The sequence below is a fragment of the Prinia subflava genome, chromosome 7 (assembly GCF_021018805.1).
Source record: "Prinia subflava isolate CZ2003 ecotype Zambia chromosome 7, Cam_Psub_1.2, whole genome shotgun sequence".
Lineage (NCBI taxonomy): Eukaryota > Metazoa > Chordata > Aves > Passeriformes > Cisticolidae > Prinia > Prinia subflava.
The window spans coordinates 21647272-21669224 of NC_086253.1; the positions used below are offsets into that span (position 1 = coordinate 21647272).

General features: G+C 36.6%; 1 protein-coding gene across 1 annotated transcript in view; it reads right to left on the reverse strand.

Annotated features, from left to right (window-relative positions):
- Positions 1–21953, reverse strand: part of ARAP2 (ArfGAP with RhoGAP domain, ankyrin repeat and PH domain 2) — a 125481-nt gene that overhangs the window by 90356 nt on the left and 13172 nt on the right. The window contains 6 exon segments of the mRNA XM_063401750.1: positions 2604–2785; positions 5447–5567; positions 11373–11442; positions 14431–14787; positions 15576–15658; positions 21094–21173. Of these exon segments, the coding sequence (XP_063257820.1) occupies positions 2604–2785; positions 5447–5567; positions 11373–11442; positions 14431–14787; positions 15576–15658; positions 21094–21173 (893 nt within the window).

Here is a 21953-nt window from a genome sequence, read left to right on the forward strand (position 1 = left end):
AAAGCAATTCTGAAATGCATCATGTTGAAAGGGGAGAGCACATACAACCTGCCACACAACAGAAAAAGCAATAGAACCAACACATATGTGCACATCCAAAAAAATAAAATTAAAAAAAAATCTGTAAAAACAGAAAGTGATGGGGGAGGCGAGAAGTCTTGGAGTATCTGAATCATACAATCTGCACTCTGAAAATGCAGAAAAGAGCAATCAAGAATCCTTCAAGAGTAAATGGCTCTGTTTTGTATCAATATACAGTCAGAAAAACTGACTCAGCACAGTGGGCAGAGCTGGGAGTGCCCCATATCATCAGAGGAAGTTCAAAGCACTACTCGAGGCAGGAAAGGTGCCCCCAGTAGTTACATTCAAGTAGAGTAAGAACAAAAGAAAAAAGCAAAACATTGATGCCTGTTACTGCAACTTTTAAGAGGGACATAACTAATTTCAAATGACCTATCACTCTGGAGGAGAAATTCCTCCACAAATCTGGATATCTTTGCTCCTCGATCAAAAAGCCCAGAACATCCACAAGGACCACTCAAAAACATTCAGGGACATAAGATTCAAAAAGCGTAAGTTCTGAAAGGAAAAGTGGCTTGTTAACAAAGAACATCCACAAAAAGAAGATTTTCATGGATGAGAATGCTTTCCATGGACCCTCACTGATAAAATACCTGGAAATGCCATGACAGGAGAGTAACACTGAGCACACCCATAGTGTGAGTCTCATGAGCAACAACTATAAGGTAGGTCAACCTCATTCTTTCAAAATGCAAGAGCACCTCAGTGAAACACAAGGTCTCAGAATGGAGGGGTGGTGTTTGCATCTTGGTTTTGTTCCTCTTTAAAGATGAGCTGTGAACTGAAATAAACATATTAACTGACGGGTCACCTATTCATTACAATAATCAGGCCTGAAGATTTCAGGATATATAAAGAGTACTGTTCTCAGCTATGAAGACCAATTTCTCTCCTTGATGCTCATTCAGCAAAACATATGCTGTGGGCTTAAATTCAAATGACACATTTGAATTTAATACACTTTTGGTATCATATTACATATCTAAATAATTTATGGAGTTTTGTTATAGTTACAGCATAAATCCATAACCCATGTCATGTTTGTGGTGGGTTGACCTTAGATGGATGTTAGATGCCCATCAAAGCTACCCTATCACTCTCCCCCCTCCCTCAACTAGACAGGGGAGGGAAAATAGAAGTATTGAGGGAAGAGGCAAGGACAGGGTGAGATCACTCACCAATTACTGTCACAGGCAAAGCAGGATCAACTTGGGCAAATCAGTTTAATCTTTATTTTATATTACCAATCCAACCAGAGTAGGACAATGAGAAATAAACTAAAATCTTAAAATACCTTTCCTCCTTTGCTCCTGATTTTCTCTACCTCCTCCCCACTCTGCAACTTAGGGGGATGGGGAATAGAGATTTGTAGTCAATTCATCACACTTTTTCTCTGCTGGTCCTCCCTCCTCAGGTTTGCCATGTAAACTCAATTAGAACATTCTTGATTTGTTGGCTGTTGACTGACCTCAAAGAATGTACCTGACAAGTAAAACTTCCTTGAAGTACAGTAAGTAGAAAGAAAAACAGGTCTTTCTTGGTCTCTAATTTCCTGCCATACCCTGAGAAAGAATGGTAAGATTTAATATCAAACATTACGTGGACCCTCAAGCACACTTAATTAATTTCAGAGAGGAGGATAACAGGGGAAGAAGTGAGATCAACTCCAAGAGAGACCATTCATTTTTGAGACAGGGATTTGCCTGCATACAGCTTTGAAAGAAATAGAACGAGGCAAGCATGTAAAAACACCTCCCCAATTGCCATCCCAGGTTCCAGCTACTTGTGGGTAATTAACTGGCTCACAAAGAAATATCACCTGCCATTTAATGTCCTGCAATAGATTTTTTCTTACACTAGTTCACACAATTATTCACTGAACCCAGCTACCCCATTTATTCCCTGCCTATGGCACCCTATTGAGTTCCACTTTATATTATAATATAGTCATGCCCAAAACAAAACTAAAAGCCCTAGATTTTGTAAGTAGAAAAGATAGGCCTACTTCACATTTTTTAATATTGGGTTTGTTTAAAATATTACAGTGCACAACAGAATCTGGCCAGTCTCTCTTCTTGGAAACAAAAAGAACATCATTTCTGAACATTTCCCTGAAGTATCAGTTAAATACCACAATGTGTTTCTGTACAGCCCACTTTCCAGGGCAGTGTATTATAAAACTGAAACCAGTGCACAAAATAAGCCTTCTGATCAAGTTGAGTGCTTATGGCCCACATTTTAAGAGTGAATTAATCCCAGCCCTGACACTAACATGTTTTGACACTCAGAGCTTTTCACTTCACCTCACTATATATTCACTTTTTTCTATTGTACAACAGACATAATGATTCTTTTCCTGCTTTGTGAAGCCTTCTGAGGATAGCAGCAATAAAGTACTACACATAAAGAGATATGCATTTATATTGAAATGCACCTATTCACAAAGAGCCATCAATTTCCAACTCACTAGTTAAACCATTTTTATAAGCTTTCATTCACAAAAAAGCACATGAAAAATTTACCTGCTCATTTTTGCAGATCCATACAGTACTCCCCTGAAGTAGAATAAAGATTTTGGTTTTGTATCCTTTCAGCTCAAGATATCCACTTTTCTCAGGGGTGACAGAAGGTCGAGACTGAGAGTTATTATCAGACTGCAATTTCAAGGCACTGAGCATCGTATTAACCCAGTCATTTCTTTCTTCTAAACAAGAAAAAAAAATTGGTCAAAGATAGTTAGTTAAGCAGCAGCTTCACTCTTCTCTACACATTGTTTTTCCCAATGTTGTTGCCACATTGGTTGATGGCATAGCCAAATAAGAGAGAACATCCACATTGAGGAGGAGGAGACATAAATAAAAATAATGAGAATCTTTATCACTGGAAGTGTTAGAAGGACATCCATCCAATTAACTCCCAACAATCAACACACCAATCCAAACAAATTGATGATCAAGATTCTTAAAACCATGACTGCTAGTTCTGAGACACTGTACTCCAGAAAGCTTAAAGATTGAGGTGGCATATTCACCTTCTGGAAGCCAGACCAATTGGAAAGAATTACAGCAGTTATGTAAGCAGAAATCAGGGAGCCTAAATGCCATCTGTCACTGAAGAGGCAAACCAGCACCAGTGCTATTCCGTGCTTGGCCATGCTTTTAAGAAAAAACACTTGGTAATTTACAATCTATTCCATTAAGGTGTGGTGGTTAAGCTTGATATTGTCAAGGGTGCTGAGTAATTAAGAAAATGCGTGTTTGAGCATCTCTGCATGCATTATTAATGTAACATCTTAGAAATACATGAACACAAGGAGGTGAAGTAATAAAGTTTCACTCAGTCTCATTCACTATGTTCAGCTATTTCACCAGACTAAAATCAATATACCTTAATGCTGAGTAGTCCAAATGAATTAGGTTTGCCTTATGCGACTGGACCATCATGAATATTTCAACTATTTGCTCTGAAACAACTAGATCACAAAATATATTGGGGGGAGAAGAGAGAGGCATTGGAAGTTCTAGACATAGTATGTATAAAGCTGGCAAAATTAGTGTGGAAGACTGGAGGGAACACCATTAAAATAATAACGTGCTTATTTTATAAATGGCATGTGTGCAACGTAATGGAACAAATACACAAATTTAAGTATCATAAAATACTTTTCATGAAAAAGTAGAAAAGGAAATAGCAGCCTGACAGATTAGCACAGGGAATGTGATCCAAGTGTTCCTGTAAAGAAATTTGCTTTAAAATACATATATGCTGTCTTGAAATACTCCAGTAATCTTTTCAAAGTACTTTAGTATAGCTGACGGCATCAAATTACTGTAGAAGTGTTTTTTTTCAATGGTATTTTACTCCGGCAAAACAAAATCTCACTGCATCTGAGCAAGTTATGCTCTAATTCACTGCTATCCCCTTGTTTGGTTATTTATTTTGCCCCCAAAAGCCCCTAAACTTTTCAAAACCATTATATATAGTGCTTTTCCCTCTAGATATTTAAATCCATCCAAAAGTAATGCATTTCTGGTATCTCAAAATACATATAAAAGTCTCCATTTCAAAATCATTGAAAGAAGTTAAGTACACTTTGAATAGTCCCAGAACAATTACAAACCACAAATTGACAGAAGTAATAGCATCAAGTAACAGTTTTGGTTTTTGCACATTACAGAAATCAAGCAGGGTTATTTACATACTTTACTGGGAATACATCATTCAGTTCTGGATACAGTAATGGCCAAATTCTTTATGCAATAAGCACTTCTAACCTTAAGTAAACAGCTTTTCAGACAGGATACTATGTCCAAAGATGATTATATACTATATGAAAAAGGAATTTCATATATAACAAGTGGTTGCTCTGACTATATTTTACAAGTCAGTATAAGTTTTTAACATTTTTATAGTATCCACGGCAAAGGCCCACAAAACAAAATGCAGCCCTCCAAAATCTATTGCACCAAGATGGTTATATTCTAATTTATAAAAGAAAAAACCTAATAACAGATTTGGAAGAGAAAAGCAAATATAATATAGAAATATATACTTTTAAACTCAGCTTAGAGCATAAAAATAACTGAAAGTATTTGAGCCAAACCTGGTAAGAAGGATTTGTTCATGATGCTGCACTCCTGTTGCAGCCTGCAGCAAATGTTTACAACCAACTATAACCCATAAAAATAGGATTTGATAATGGAAATGCTGAGGGACCCTTAGCTATAATGGCTCTGGCATGTACTGTTGTAAATACATATTGTGCATCTCTTTTTTTCTAGGCATTCATTTTTATTTGATTGTTTCCATAAATAAATCATACATGCACTGATATTGATTCCACATATTACAGCTGGAGGTTGATAAAGCCTTCAGTTAGAAGACATACTAACTTCCTTGCTACAATTTACATTTGTAATCTCTATCAATACCTGGCTGAAAATACTACCTAGGACAGAAAACCTCGAATTTCCTTTGATCACAGCACCACGTCCCAGACATCAGTCACTGTCTTTTTGCCAGTTTTTTGTCAAGTGGTGACTCAGATGTCTGAGAGCACACAGGCTGTAAGAGCTGCTAGTGAGACTTGAGGAAATGTTCAGACAAATCAATCTTTGGGAAGGATGGGGGAGGAGGCAGAAGAGTTGGGAAAATAGTCTTCTCATTTTGATATTTGAAAAAGTAATTGCTCAACAATTTGCATTGTTTTTACAAAGTTTAAAGCTATCTCCAGTTTCACTTTATGAAAATAAACCAACTGGATTCCAGAAATATTTCTCATAATATAACAAATTATATTTCACAAACAATTTCTCCACAGTGATTACAAAGCTCTGGCAATTTTTAGAAACACACATCTACTTACCTTCTTTATCTACACGGAAGACAAAAGTCCTATGGGACGTGACAACTTCAAACTTACTCTCCCCATGAACTCTTACTGTTGCTATTGCAGAGAGCAGTATTATTCCTTTTGAGAACACTTCCTGTAATAAAAAGGTAGTCAAAATATTTAATTATCATGGAAATTTAAATTTCTCTGATGTAATACTACTTGTTTAGGAAGTTCACTACACTTAATATAACTGAATAAGTGAACCCCTTCACTACTTACCTCTCACCAACTTCACTGTTCTGGATCTATGCACATCTACTACCTTCTAAAATAGAATAAAATCCCATGATGAGCTAGATTGTGCATATTTGAGATGCAACTTCGTAAATTATCTCATGGCATTAATATTGCAAAACATCATACTTTAATTTACAATTTTATGCCAAAGTAAATTACATTTACTATCTCACAGAAAAGTAATTTAAAAGTATATAATTATTATACTTGTATGATAGAATGAGACATGGAAAAATATTATACTTTCTCCAGGCAGAGAATTCCAAACAGTTTTGCTGTTCCCCCTGCACCTTGCCATTTCAGTGAGTAGTCAATAAGAAAAGTAAATTCACTGATTTTATCCCGAAGTTCGAACACAAAGAAAAGTATCTCCCATCACACTACAAAAATACACTGTCCTGTCAGTGCTAACAAGAATGCTCTAGCTTGAATCAGATATGTGCTTTTCTGCTATTTGTGTGTGCTGGTTTTGGTTTGGAAGTTAATTCCCTTCATAGTAGCTAGCATGGGGCTGTGTCCGATGATAGAAATAGGGCTCACAACACAGGGATGTTCCAGCTGTTGCTGAGCAGTGCTGAGAAGCCTTTTCTGCTCCTAACCCCACCCCACGCCTGAGGAGGCTGGGGGTGCACGAGAAGATGGGAGGTGATAGAGCCTGGACAGCTGCCCCCAGCAGACCTGAGGGATATCCATACCACACGGCACCGTGTTCAGTATGCAAAGCTGGGGATGTTCACAGTGGTGGAGCTTGTATCCTCAAGTAAGCATTAAGCAGAATAGAGTCCTGCTCTCCTGGGGATGGCCAAACACCTGCCTGCCCCTGGAGAAATGGTGGATGAATTCCTTGGTTTGCTTGTGCACAGTTTTTGCTTTACATCCTAAAGTGTCTATCTCAACCCACAAGTTCTCGTGTTTATTTTTCTGATTCTCTCCCCATCCTGACTGGGGAAAGAGTGAGTGGGTGTGAGGCGTGGTTGCAGGCTGAGGATAAACCATTGAGGTCAGCACAAATTTTCCCAATAGTTTTAGATTTACAGCTAGGTATTAGGACAACTGAATAGAACACAAGTGCAGGATAGGAAAAAGAAACTGCTACAAGTACTACCTTCAAGTAGCTCACACTTTAACCAAATTAACCTAAGGGTTTGGGGTGGGGGTTGACAGGAAGGAAAGCTGAAGCAGATGTGCACTTCAGAAATACATTTGCATTATTTCTGGATTCCACAGTTAATGTTGCTCTTGTCTCCACTATGCTTTCATCAGTGCATTTTCTGACCAAGACAACTCAGATATACTGATAAAATTTATGACTCAGAAGCAGTAATAGCCCAAGAGTCAGCTCCCCATGAAGAAATTGTGCTGTAATAACTTCCCTCCCAAAGTATAAATTATTATAACAGACTTCATACTAGCACTCGAGGAACATTGTGAATGTGAAGCAGGAAGGATACATTGGATCTTTTTTGTTTACTGAGTTTAGTATACTAATGTTGTTTCATTTTGAGGTACTAATATATGGCAATGAAGGTAGTTTAGTGGATAAATAAATGGAAATACTGAAAATGCAGCAGAAGTAAGCATGTCACTATAATTACACACAAAAAATAGTTAGAATGACCATAGATAGAATTGCATAGCTATTTTCATTATGGCTATATTTGTTAAAAGAGTGATTTTACATATTTTTAAATGAGGTTGGATATGAAGTTAACTGCTGATCCTTGCATGGTAAAACAAAAATTTTACATAAATTGGTTCTGCAGGTGTTCAGTTATAAATATGTTATGGTGTTTGCAGGCATCTACTGGCTGTGTTTGGTACTACTGCAAGAGAATAACAGACTGCTGAAAGTTACAACTATTTTATTCTATCTGCTCAAAAAAAGTCTATTTCCTTTTAAACTGAACATAGTTTTGCTTTGCTATTTAAACAACCACCCATTATCCTTTCTAAAGCTTTGTTCTCCAAGGCACACATATTTTCAAATACAGTTTAAACCATAATAATTTATCAATCTATCTTTCCTGTGCAGCAGCTTTTCTTTCAGGTGCAAAACTAATGCCTGTTAAAAAGTTCTTGCAGATCAAGATACAATATCTCTCTTTGAAATACTCCAGACTAGAAATTAGGTGAATTATTTGAGAATATAGGAAACAAACCCAAACAAACGCAGCAAGAACTTCACACTATTTATTCTGTTACTGAGTGGTGTAAACTAGTTTTAGAGCTGCTAAAAATTCTCTGACAAAAATTTTCTAGCAGGGAAAGCAAAATTTTTAGGTGGGGTTTTTTATATCAGCTAGTTTGACAAAAACTTTTATTTTCAATTAAAGCCTCATGTCACTTCTTGACAGTTGTGATTCAGAGATGAGCTAACGGATCCTGGAAAATACCATATTGGACTATTTTGGTTTTACTTCCACAACAGATTAAGTATGACCTATTTCAAGGATGACAGTGATTCACCTGTTTTGCAGTGAATTTTGCTCTTTATAACGTTCATTTGTACTGTGACACAACAAAATATTGAAGTTCTCCACTTGAACAGTAAAGTCCTTTTCCTAAGTCACTAATATGTTTGTCAGGGATGCTAAGCTGTTTTAAATAAAAACTTTCAACGTACTCAGCAGTTTTTCCCTTACTATAAAGTGCATGGTAAAACACCAGAGTTCTGTCAAAAGCAGGAAGAAATTTGAAACAAAACTTGTGCATATAGGGTAGCTGAAAAAAATTCTCCAATTCTACCTTCCCTTCTTCAGTTAACCACGCTCTGTTGGGACAAAGCCACATGGGATGTTGCTCTGATTACATCAGCTTTCTCAGGACCAGGAACACAGAAGAAATGAGAGCAACACAGATTCAAGCCAAAGCCTTCCCTAGGTCAGATGCTGTTTGTTAAAAGCTGAATCTCTTTTCATGTATGCAGCTACAAAGTAGAGATCTCTATTACATAGAAGCTGATACACAACTAAAACAAGGTTAGAAAAATATTTATAAAATTGGTGTTTAAATCATTCAAAAAAGCATTCATATGGACATTTTCAGGAATAATACTCTCTGTGTCTTCTCTCTATAGTCTCTGGTTATTTCACTCTTCATTAGCCATGTAGTACACTTCCCCTTCTTGAAAACCTCTAGTTCTCAAGAACTCATCTCTAGTTCCTAATTTGAATGACAAATAGAGCTATTTAACATTGGTAGAGTTTCTGGGTAAAATAAACAGTTCCATTCCACTGAGTCTAACCTTCTCTGCTTGTAATAAGAAGAAAAATATTAAGTATGGATTGATTTCCTTCTGAGAACTACTTTTAATTGATACATGAAACAAAAAGTGTAATTTCTTTATAACATGCTTGTCTGTGAAGAAATGTCCTAAGACAAACACACATTAGAATAGCGAGAACTTGCCATTAAGTTCTAAAACTAAAACAACTTCCCCACTTAAATATATAAATGGCTCAACCATGTAGGTAGGAAAGGGGACATGCAAGGCCTTGCAAGGAGTTCAAGCTGCATGCAAGTCTTGGTGGGTCTGCAAATCATTGTTTATAATGTCAAGATAACAACACACAAGCAGCAGTAGGAAAATGCTGATAACCATCTCGCATGAAATACGAACACCAATACCACAGGTGTGGAGAGAGTGATCCAGCAGAGACCACTGCACCAAAACCTCATTTTCCTGAGTGACACCACTGCTCATTCAGCACAATCCCATTGGGCACTGAGAAATACTGGTACCCAACTATGTTTTCCTACCATCTGCAAGCTAATTTGAGTTTCACCAAATCCTCCGTGCCCAGAATTTGCTTCAGGCCTTGCAGTTTTCAGATCTAACATTTCTTCACATATGTGACTCACCAAGTTGACAAGTTGGACACCCAGACTTGGTCAAACTGTATATACAGAGACCAAGCACCATCTCCTTCAATACCCAGAGCAAAGCTTCAACTCAAATTTCAGGAAAAGTGAGACAAAGAGGCTTCAACACAAGTGTTTGCTAAGCTGTTGATAGCCTAACCTGCCACAAATATATTTTAAATAGCGGATGCAGAGTTGGTGGCTTCCTATGCATCATGACACAATAAACATTAATTTCAGCAGAAGGGAAGACTTCTGGAATCTCTTATGACAAACAGAGGAATAAGAAGTGCTATTCTAGCACACCTGACCTCCAAGTAATGCTTTCAGTGACCTTCAAAAAGAAGAAAAAAAAATAAAAAGAAATTCCCACTGCAGATACACGGCTTCAAATTCTTTATTAGCATTTCTTTCCCTAACTATGCTACAGATAGCATCAGGCAAATCCCATTGCTGTATTTTTTCATGTCTTTGTAAATGATTAATCCTACTTTTCTGCTCCTCTGAAGCTGTAGGATCAATACTGCAAAGGGGTACCATTTTTGTCACTGCAATCCAAACATTACTCTCCTCATTCTATTGCTCCCTTCCCCTACAAAAACGTGTCTTCTGCTGTAAGTGAACCAAAGTAAGCAAGTAAAGGTAGATTGTTTCAAGCAATCAGTAGGCACATATATCAATGTAAATAATTTTTTGATTTAGTTCTTTGTTCTCCAGCCCCTCAGAAAATGAACAGTCTCATCCTACTTCAGTTTGTACATCCCCACCCCATCATAAATCATCTATAGGTGTCTTACCACCAATCACCATACTGTATCAGAACTATTACCTGAAACTGTATTCTCTTCCTAATGTAATATGCATCTTCAACAGGAAATGGTTTCCAGCATTTAAAATAACACATATGCACGTGGAAGGGAACCTCAACTTCCCTTAACATGCATATTGTACAATCACCTATCACTTTTCAGTCTAAGAGGGTTTTCACAACTTCCAAGAGGAAAAATTAATTAGTAAACCACAGAGCAAAAGAAATAGAATTTTGTAGTGCTCTGAAGGGTAATTACACGGAATTATAAGAAAATTACAAGGAATATATGCTTTGTTGAAAACCATGATCTACAAATGCATTTTTGTATCACATAAAAGAAGTGAACTACTTTAATCAAAGCAGCTTTTGAGTCTGCAAATGTTTCAGCAAGAATCAATCCTCAGGTACAGAAACAATACCAGCCTTATACATTGAAGTACTGTGCTGGTTTTGAACATTCCTATTCAAACCTAACCTAGTTCCATGACATGCAATTATTCATAGAAGACAAACAGGAAAAAGACATTTTTACTCAGAGTCAACAAGCGCATAGGTTTGGGTTGTTTTCTTTTAAATTGTCTTCCATGCTACTTTTAATTTCTCTCTCGCAATCTCCAGTTTGCTAGGTTCACATGGCCAGACATGTTTCAAATACCATCAAAATAAGATCTCGCAAAACTGTTTAGCATGATCCTGCTCTGTTCTGAGGACAGCAGCAGTGTCAGTCTCTCACTAAAGTAAAAAAAAAAAATCTGATGATATCTACCTGGAAAGGTGAATAATACAAGCCCTTCTAGGAAACAAATGGATGAACAATACATGAAGACAAAGACACCTTAAAATATTAAATTACATCTCACCCTAGTATTGTAGAATTGAAAATTAACTTGAATATTCATTTGTAATTATTCAATAATTTCTGCATTGTATCTTGTGTATTACACAGAAGCATTTTGTTCCAAACATGACCAAAAACATGTCCCTTACCTTTTCATTGTTGTAATAAGAAATGCTCTCTCCATCAAATTTAACCCAGCGCTTCTGAAACACACATTTGCTGTGAATGAAAAATTAATACAATTGACATACAGCTGTCACTGGTTTTAAGGATGTCTCAATCACAAATTATAGACAGGTCAAATCCTGTTTAGCTTTCTGTTCAAATGAATATTCTGAACATAGAGCATAACTAAGTGCTACAAGCTCTATTAAGATGCTTTCCAAAAATGAAAGCTGAGAACCTCAAATGGCCATCTCACTGTTATGCTTATGATGAGGACATCTCTGTTTACAGGCTATGGTACCTCCAGTTACTCAATGTCAACACATCTCCCCAAGACTCTGTTTTCTGGCCAATAAATCAATAGCAGCACACCACATCCCCCAACAAGTACAACATGAAATTTAATTTTCAATGTGTGTTATCAACTGGACATCATTAATGAGAAGCTTTCAGTGTGCCACTACCTCAAGCTCTGTAAAGACCTTCTAAAAATATATTTTTACATCAACCTGAAGTAGTCCATTACACTCATTAAAAATGTTGACACCTTGTAGGTTATCATCTATAAATGTCTCAGTTCTAAAATCTATTTAACAAGTTAATTAAGCAAGAACAAGACCCCACTAATATCTTTTCCCAACATTATTTCCTTTCCTTTTAAATGAGTGCTCTGCTTTATGATTAGTAGACTGTGATCAGCTTATCAAAACTTTAATCAAATAGCAGCTCTGGCTTAATTAACTTGTATTATATGACTACAATAAATCATCATTTTTCATAACCTGGAAAGGCCATTGTACCATCTATTTTGCATTAAAATGTCAATAAGCTTCAAGATTATACAGGGATGAGTGAGCCTAAATACCATATACAATGTGAGCAAACTGAACGGCTGTACTATTTATAGTGAATTACCTAAAAAAAGAGAGGCCATACTTTATTTGCATGATTTGTTGCAATTGTAGAAAACAGTATATATTCTTTTCCCCAAGGAGTCACAAACTGCCAGGTGTAAATTGGAGCTTTATAAAAAGAATGGGAGGTGTAGAACAGAATGAAATACTCTGTTGATGGGAAATGAAATAAAATATGACAGTGCTTGAAAAAAAAATCTTTTTTTAACTGGTTGGGGTTTTTTAAATTCTTTAGGTGTTTGAGAGATGGTATTGTAAGATAAAGAAACAAAAATGTATCATTCACTGAAACACCCGTGAGAAAAAGCCCTTGAAATGTAGCTGTGGAGTGTCACTGGATCAAGGCTAATGACCATGCAACTGTTCTACTCCGTACTAACCACTACTAATTTTGTGGTTAACTCATGATCTTTTCCAAATAATATATTCTCTCATGGCACTTTCTTGAAGCTTTCATAGCTTGTTCTTAACTCTATCCCTTCAAACAGAGCAAGACAAGCCAGATGGAATCAAGAACTATAGTTTTCATCACTCTGCTAGCTAACTGCCAAAAGTGTTCTTTAAAAAAAAAAAATCTTGTAAGTAAAATAAAAGTTACAACTGCAGTTCCCAAAGAAGTCAGTACCCTAATAATTCTGGAAAAAAAAAAGAAAAAAAGAAAGAAATGTGGAAATACTCTGTATAATTATTCTTTGATTCTTTAGCAAAGGTGAACAATGGCAATCCATAAATGTGGATGAAACGTTCAAAACAATTTAAAAAGGCGAGAAAATAGTTTTGAGCACATTGAAATTCTGTGATGGTTAAAGAGGTTTATTAAACCCATTATTCCACCTTGTTAATTGCCTTCAACAATGTATCACTGTATCAACACAAAAAAAATAAAAAAGCTATAATATCAAATCAGATTCCCTAGAAAGGAACATGAAAAAATGGAAATTGCTGTACAACAGAGCTGCTTCCAGTGAGTTCAAATCAGACTGTATTCTAAAACAATTTAATTCCATACATTTCTCACTAAAAAAACCTATATACTGAATTGCTGCATATTGTTATGGTAATGTATAATATTACTGATGATTATTACGATGACAAATAATCAAAGGAAAGGCCAAACAGTTTGATACCTTTCAGCACAGCTCAATATATAGTCCTAAGAACAAACAATGCAGATCTACTAAGGCTTGAACAGAAGTGCAGTAGGTGTATTATGGCACTAACAAGTACAACAGCTTTAATCTCTAGATGCTAAGTCCTAATGAAGATCAGAAACAGACTTAAAATGTAAAATTATGCCACTTTCAATACAAAAAAGAATTCATGGAATTCATAAGAACAAATGGAAACTAAAAACTACATTTTAAAAGGAAGGAGCTAGAAAGAATTTCATCAGAGTTTGCAAGTATTTATGATGGAAGATCTGCTAATGAAGCATTCTTTAGTGAAAAACAGTTTCATGATAGCTGGAATTTAAAATCAATTAAAATAAAACAAAAAACTTATGCCAGAAAACAAATATAAGATTTGTTGTTCTTGTTATTGTTGTTGTCATCTAACTTCCAAATATGACAGAGAAAATTCATTTTCTATTGTGGTCTCTTCATTATATGGAATCTTAAGTATTGAGCTTTGATTTCTCCCATCAAATTTTAGGCACAAAAAATAAATTAAACTAGGAGGAATTCACCCCAGATGAATTCTAAACTCAAAGCTCAAGTAACACAGACAGAAAGCAACAGGGTGTCCAGTCACACTAATTATTAAATTCTAACCCATGGCCAAATAAGTAGTATTTCAGAATCAAAGTTTATTTTCACTTACTTGGTGGCCCACAAAAATTCAGCAAAAATGTAGCAACTGGAAATACTGGTACAAATTCATCTCTTTTTCCACTATAGCTCATGAGTGGTGGTCAATAATTTTAAGAAAAATATTTTTTCCTGAGTGCATTTAGGACAGGTTACATCACTTAAAGCTTTTAAATTCACAAAAGCTTGGTGCTCTTTCAATGAAAATAATTCCCTTTCTCCTTCTACTGCAAATATTAAGCAGTGATTAAATACAAACAATATCTCTCATGCAAACATACATTGTCACAATTACACAATAACCACTGAAAATACCATACCCTTGAGGGGATAATTTATCCAGCCATCCTGCTTTAACCTTCTTTACTGATGGTCCATAGAAGCAAGCATATGGTGTTATTGATTCATTTCCAATCAAAGTTTGATCTCCACCAAATTGCCAAAATTTCCTTTGTTCACTGGCCAAGCGATCAGAATCTCCACTTTGTATCTTACTGCAAGATGCTGAGTGTGTTTTGGGTTTATTTTTCTTTTTCTTTAAAGACAATGAATGTTGTTCCACAACAGAATAAACAGATTCATTTTCAGATTCTTCTGGTGTTAATGATGGGTCTTCCTGAGACAAGGATTCATTTTTTGCAAATTCTTTTGTCTTCTCTTTTTGATTATTAAAGTAACTGGAAAGAAAAACTGAATCTTACTCTTAAAATGTATTACTGCAATGCACAAATACATAAAATTAGTAATTAGAACAAATACTGTAAGATATAAGTGTGTTTATAACTTATATAATCACAATAACTACAGACATGCCAAACACAATCTATCTTATAACCATGATCATCCTGAATCCTACTTTCTCCATTCAACAGGAATAGTACCAAAATAACACTCTTTTGGAAGCCTGAGCAGAAATTTAAAATTAAATTCTCCTTCCTCAAAAAGCTAGCTTTGCTTTTTTGTATACTTTCAATGGCTTGCAGTACCACTTCTCTCTTCCCCCTCCCACCTCAACAGGAGCCTGGTGCAGAGTGGATAAATAAGAAGTACATTAGCTCCCACTCCATCAAGCCACTCGCCACTGCCTCATGACAGAAGTGGTGAATGTGTTTTAGTTTTGTGTTTGTTTAGATGGGTTGTTTTTTTTTCGAATGACAAAGTAAATTATGAGAGCGTTCAGACACAGCTACGAGACATACAAAAATGGAGCTTGGTCTTTCTTATTCTGACTGGGGAAAACAGGGATACTCTCCAAATCCACAAGACATTCTTAAAAATGGTTTAAACAGTCTCAGAACAGCCACAGTGCCCAGATTTGCCTCATATAGGAAGAGGTAAAGCCTCAGATAGAAGAAAAAAATTATAGTCATGGTTGTGCCCTCAGAGCTAGAGATCCACTTGTGACATCAGTAAATAACATTTTCTTCTTTACATTTTGAGTTTCTCAGTAATTCTTATTTCATACCATAGATTCCTGGAAGAATATTCTTCATCCACTTCTAGATCAAATTTATTTTCACAAGTCAGGAATTCATTTCCATGAAGTTCCTAGAAAATAAATACATTGTAACTAATATTTGTACTGAAAGAGTAAGTGATGTTTAAATTACTGTAGATATAAATCACACACAAACAGCCAAACTAGCAAAGCTGTTCTTTCCCACATTTACAAACATGCACTTGAAAGCTGACTTTTGTATTCTAAGAAATGTTATTTTCAACGTTTAAGTATGGCCCAAAACACCTGATACAAACAAAACAGATAAAGAAATTCAGTGTATAGAAATACCACTGCTCTGATTTTTCTCGAGGCACCACTGACATCCTAGTTTTGGAAGGGATAGTTAATTTTCTTCCCAGTAGCTGTTGAAGGGCTGTGTTTTGCATTTGAGAAGGAGAATAATGTTGATAACACACTGATGTTGCTGGGTACAGCTTATCTAAGTCAAGGACTTTCTATTTCATTTCCCATGCTCTGCCAGCGAGCGCATGCACAGGAAGCCAGGAGGGTGCATGGGCAGGACGGCTGACCCAAACTGGCCAAAGGGATGCTCCATACACAGAGCATCATGCCCTCTCCTTTCTACTAGAGTTACTATCAGCCTTAGTATTATTATTATATTTGCTTTATTTTAATTATTAAACTGGTCTTATTCCACAGTCCAAGAGGTCACTTGTTTTCCAGTTCTCCTCACTGCAGTGGGAGCGAGCAAGCAGCTGTGTTCTAGATACCAGCTGGGGTTAAATCACAACAACTGAATGTTTTTTAAGCTCAAGACCCACATGTTACACGCAGCTTAAGTACCATTTATGATTTGTCACTGCTAGCCCATCTTTCATAACAGTATTTCTTCTTGGAATAAAAGTACAGCCTTCATTCATAGAACACTAAAAGTAATGGCAAATTCAAAATCCTAAAGCAACAATGAACTCAGCCATACTGAATATATCTCGTTGGGGTTTTTTGTTTTTATTTTGCCAAGATCTTCTTCCTCAAAGGCTCATCTTTTAAGTTTGCTTAGAAATCTTTATCACAAACTGCTTGCAGTGTACAAAATGTCAAGGTTACCACTGCTTGTGAATGTTACATTTCACACTTCCTAAACCTAATCTGACAATCATACTGCATAACTAAGCTTTTCAGTGTGTCTTTCTTCCTAAAAAAAAACCCTAAAATTAACATCTTTCTGCTTTCTGATAGAAGTGTTTTAATTAACTCATTTAAGCTTTTATGTGTACATAACGAAGCTGAACAATGGCAGAAACAAAGTGGATAAGCTGTCACAACACTGACATTTGTTTTCTGAGTAGCAGCATGTAATCTTGTACTTGAGGACTGTACCCTGGCAACATGGAAAGGCAAGACTAAAAAAAAGACATAGTTCAAAGCAGAGGAAGTGTGCAGCAAAAGTGCAGAAATCACAGTCTGATGCTAGGATAAATCTAGGTGAACTGTCTGTCTTCTTCTGACAACCAGGCCCATTATAAAAATAAAAACCCACCAAAATCTAACCACCCACACATCACAGTACCATGCTGTAGAACCAAGGGCTAAAAAACCCAAACAAACAAAAAAACAAAACTACCACAACAACAATGAAAACCAAACAAACACTACAAACTCCACCACACCAATAAAACCAATCAAACAATCCCTACAATAAAACCAAGCAAAAAGCATCAATATACCTTGTAAACATATTAAATAGAAAACTCAAAACCAGTGTATCCACTAATTATCAAATACTTGCATAGCCTGGAAACTCCCCAAAAAAAGGGGAAATAGCCACATTTCTGCACAATACTCAAGAGGCTAGTATCACAGTGTATGAAACATCTTCAGAGTAAAAATAGTCAGTATCCTTTATCTTCATTTTGCAAATGAATTTCATTTCATCAATTGCAAATCATTCCCATTGAAGCTACACGGTAATAGCACTTCCTGCCTGTTTTGAACCACTACAATAACAGTTTGATGTCCTGCTTGTGCTCATTCCATAATCTTCAGTACCTGAGCAACTGAATTCAGAGACCCAGATAACTTCCAAGCAGTAACTAAGAAATGCATTTCTATTGTCAGTAGAAATTAAAATGTAAAAGTCCACAAATGTAGACAGTTTATGGGTAAAGGAAATTGTATTTGCTCCTAAAAATATATTTCAAACAAATTAAAATCTAAGCATTTGCATTGCATTGTTTTCACAAATACCCTGGAAAATGCTCAGGCTCAATACAAGAAAAAATTCCCACCTCCTACAAGTCTCTGAGGTATTATACAAAGATAGCAGCATTTTCTTATGCAGACACCATTACAAAGAAAAGCATTTCTTCTATATAGGTACTGTTCTTATGCATAGGAAGCACCTATAGTAAAGGAAGAAATATGGCTTCTGCATCCCAGACAGATGACACTGCCTGCTCTCAGAACTGTATAAAACGTCTCCACTTTTAATCAGGAAGTAATTCAGATACACTTCTGGTTTTTAGCTTTTTCCTAACAGGTAGTCTTTCTGATTTCAACAGCAAGACAGGAAGCCTGAAAGCTAAAACACAGACTGCAGACAAAGTATCAGGACTGAGCCTACATTAAATGAAGATTCAACGCTTGAGGAAGGGCGTCTTCCTCAGAAGATACCACCCAAGTCTCCTATTAAAGGTAATGTCACACAGCTCTCGGGTTTTTCTTGAATCATGGTCTGGCAATACAACTTTGTAATGGGTCCATGAAGATAAATTCCTCCATTTAAAATGTTAAGGCTTCTCATGTTAAAATGGAAGACTTGCAAGGCAACCTTCAACAGTATCCAAGTGCTCAGGAGCTCACACAATTTACAGAGCTCAGATTGCACGTTTAATTTAGTCTGTCTGCAGCAAGAAATAAAATCAGTATTTCACTCATGAGAACTCAGTCTTCCTCTGAAGGAATTCTCATATACTTGACTCTTTTAGTTAGTACATAACAATAAAATGTCTCCAAAATATTTGGATTTTTATGTTATTTTTAAATCAATATTATAAGAAACAGTTCCTTCTTCAGGTTGCCCTTTAGAGGTTTCTCTTTCTACTTATTTTCCTCCTGACCCAAATCAAAGGCGTTATTTTCTTTATAACCTTCGTTACCCTTTTCTCTCATGCTCTCTTACCTCCAGTCTGTAGTAACCCATTACCTATTTCTACAGGCACTCCCTTCATAAAAGCCTACAGAAGTCTTTTCATTACACCAATGAAACAGAAGAAGGATGATGGCTAACTTACAAGCCCTTAGAACAAATTTCAGTCAGTAAGTATCTCAGGGTTGCTTTTCCCTGAGATTCTCCTCGGGGTTGCTATTCCCTGAGGTATGTAGGGTTTTTGAGCTTTTCTTGCCCGAAAGGTTCCACTCTGGAGCCAGAGAAGACAAGCTGAATCTGCCAGTCCATGTTTCCAAGGTTGTTTATTCTTTCATTATCTCTCAGTTCTTTCTCAGCTCTGCAAGGCGTCCTCAGCAGAGCAGGACACGCGGCGGACTGGCTGGATCAGAGGGTCCTGGACTTTATGTACGGTACCCCTGACCCAACCACCATCCACAATGTACTTTTTATTTACAGAATCTTACCAGTACTTACTACCTATGTTAACATGTCATTTCTACTCTGAACCAATCCTTGAAATCCAACTCAGCAAAAGATGGGGGAGAAGAACAAGAACAAGCAGGACAGGACCACTCCCCAATTCCTCCATCTTGCCTCTTCAAACCCATATACTACAAATCCTAGATTCTACATTTACACTCTGTGATAAACTAACTGCTACTTAATTCGAATTCTCTTGGCTTGTGATTCTTCGTACAATGTGGGCATTCACTCCCATGGACAGGGATCAGAGGCAGTGTCCTCCTGGGCTCTGTGTGAGGCTGGCTGTCCCCCTGGTACAGATCCCAGACCCCCCTGTCCGGTCTCCAAACCCTCCAGGGTGGCCAGAGGGATGTCCTGGACTCCGACATAACAGCTTGACACCTTTTTTTCTATATGGACAGACTATACTCTCGTGATTTAACATGAAGCAGCGGCAACAAGAGATCTAAAATCTCAGATATCCTAGGATATTTGCTTCTGCTGAAAAAAATCCGAAAGTGAAACATATCTCAAGATGTTTGTTCAACAGGCTTGTGATAAACATATGCAGGAAACTGTTCACATACATGAAAGTGATACTAAAATCCAAATCTTCAGATAGGTAAAGGATGTTATACTACATTAATCATGACTCTTCATGACAACCTGCAAAATAGCAATTTAGCTTCAAGCAGTTAATTCAGTTTAACAGCATGGTATTTTTGTACTTTGTGCCTTTGTAAGATAAGAAAGAATGCTGACAACCTTTCTAGGTATGCTTCTGCACAAAAAACCATTTCAATGAAATGTACAGAATAATGCTAAGAAGTAACAAGAGGGTTGGGAAACTTTTGCTAGGAAATCAGCTTAAACCCTAATCACAGAATCAGCAATTTCTGGTCTGCTTCCTGCTAAGACAGAAGCAGGAGCTGGAAATTCATGGCATTTGGCAGATGCCTCACTAAGGTAATTTACCACCCACATCTCCCTCTGTGTGATTCAGAAGTCTGTCCACATGTCATATGTGGCATTCACACCATTAACTACTGACCCCAACAAAAACATTTACTTCAGAGAATCCTAAAAGAAAAGTGACTTTCTGGGTATACAGCAAGTTTAGGAGATGCATGAAAAATATCATGCAAGAACAAAAAAGTCCTGAGAACTTTCATATACAGGAATTGAAATTGTATGGCCAAATGTGACCATTAATATCACCTAACTTAATGTGCAAGCTGCTTTCACAGGATATGCAGAAGTCTGTGTAGAGGTGCCCAGTCTTGATCTGCAATTCTCAGATGAGAAAAAAGCCACTTTTACCCATCTTAGTACATTCTAACGGTTTCAGATTTCACCAGCTTAACCTCAATTATGCACAAAGGATTGTGCCTGAGAGCATAAATACAGCAGCTCCAGCCAATGAGTTTAGAAAATCAGTTACCTGTCCTAGGGGGGAAAGGGGGGAAAGGGGGGAAAGGGGGGAAAGGGGGGAAAGGGGGGAAAGGGGGGAAAGGGGGGAAAGGGGGGAAAGGGGGGAAAGGGGGGAAAGGGGGGAAAGGGGGGAAAGGGGGGAAAGGGGGGAAAGGGGGGAAAGGGGGGAAAGGGGGGAAAGGGGGGAAAGGGGGGAAAGGGGGGAAAGGGGGGAAACTATCACACACACTGCAGCTTCCTATTACTATTGAGCATACGAAGTGTCTCTTGAGATTGAAAGAAGTCATTAGTCCTCATATAGTTACATCATAAACCCTTTGCATGTACCTAAAAAAACAGAAGAAGTACTGGCAACTAACAAAGCACAAAATAAAAAAGAAGAATTAAGGCCAGTATGAAATACCTAGCATGAAGATTAAAGTGAAGACAGACTGCATACATTCAGGGTTCTCAACTTACTTTAGCATCTTTAGAGTTGTCAGAAATAAAGGTTTCCCCATATGGAGAGATAATGGGTGGCTTTTCTTCCATGAAGGTATCTTAAAGCAAATAAACAATTAAGTAAATAAATACAGTCAAACAGTGGTCTACTGTGAGTCACAAATGCTCTGCTAGTGTCATAATAAAATCAACAAGGGATACAGATTTTTCAGCTTATAATTTCTCTGTCATTCCCAAAAAAAGCTTTGAGGAACAAGAAACAATGTCTTATTTCTAAGTGAACTCCAGATACCTTCTTTTCACCACAGACATAATCACTTTTATTACATAATTTGAATATAACTTGCATACAGGCATTTTCTTCTTTCCTACCCTGCATCAAGTTAAAATAAAAAAACCTCCAGTTGTCTAGTCTGAGAACCAATAACTCCAAAGTGTTCTTTGTTCTGACTTTAAAAAAATACCAAAAATAAATCACCACACAACCCTTTTGTGCACAATCTTCATTTTGTCACCAAGTATTTGCTTGAAATAAATATACATAATTTCAAACAAGACATATTTTTCAAATATGAAAGAAGTTTCCAGCTGACTGCATAAGACTTCTAAACGCTTCAGTAAACTATTTAATACAATAAATTTCCTGTTGTTTACTGGAGCTATGAGCACTTATAAACAAATTAAGCAGCATTAGTCAGGAATATACTCCTAATATCTTTCAAGATGTTAACTCTGCTTAAAAAAATCTGGATCTACTACTAGAAACTTAACACACTAGTCTAAAAAAAAAGTATATTAAAATAAATGAGGCTTAAATACTAGATTTTCTAATTTTTACTTTATTTGGTGATAATCAAAACATAAGTAAAAATGTAGAC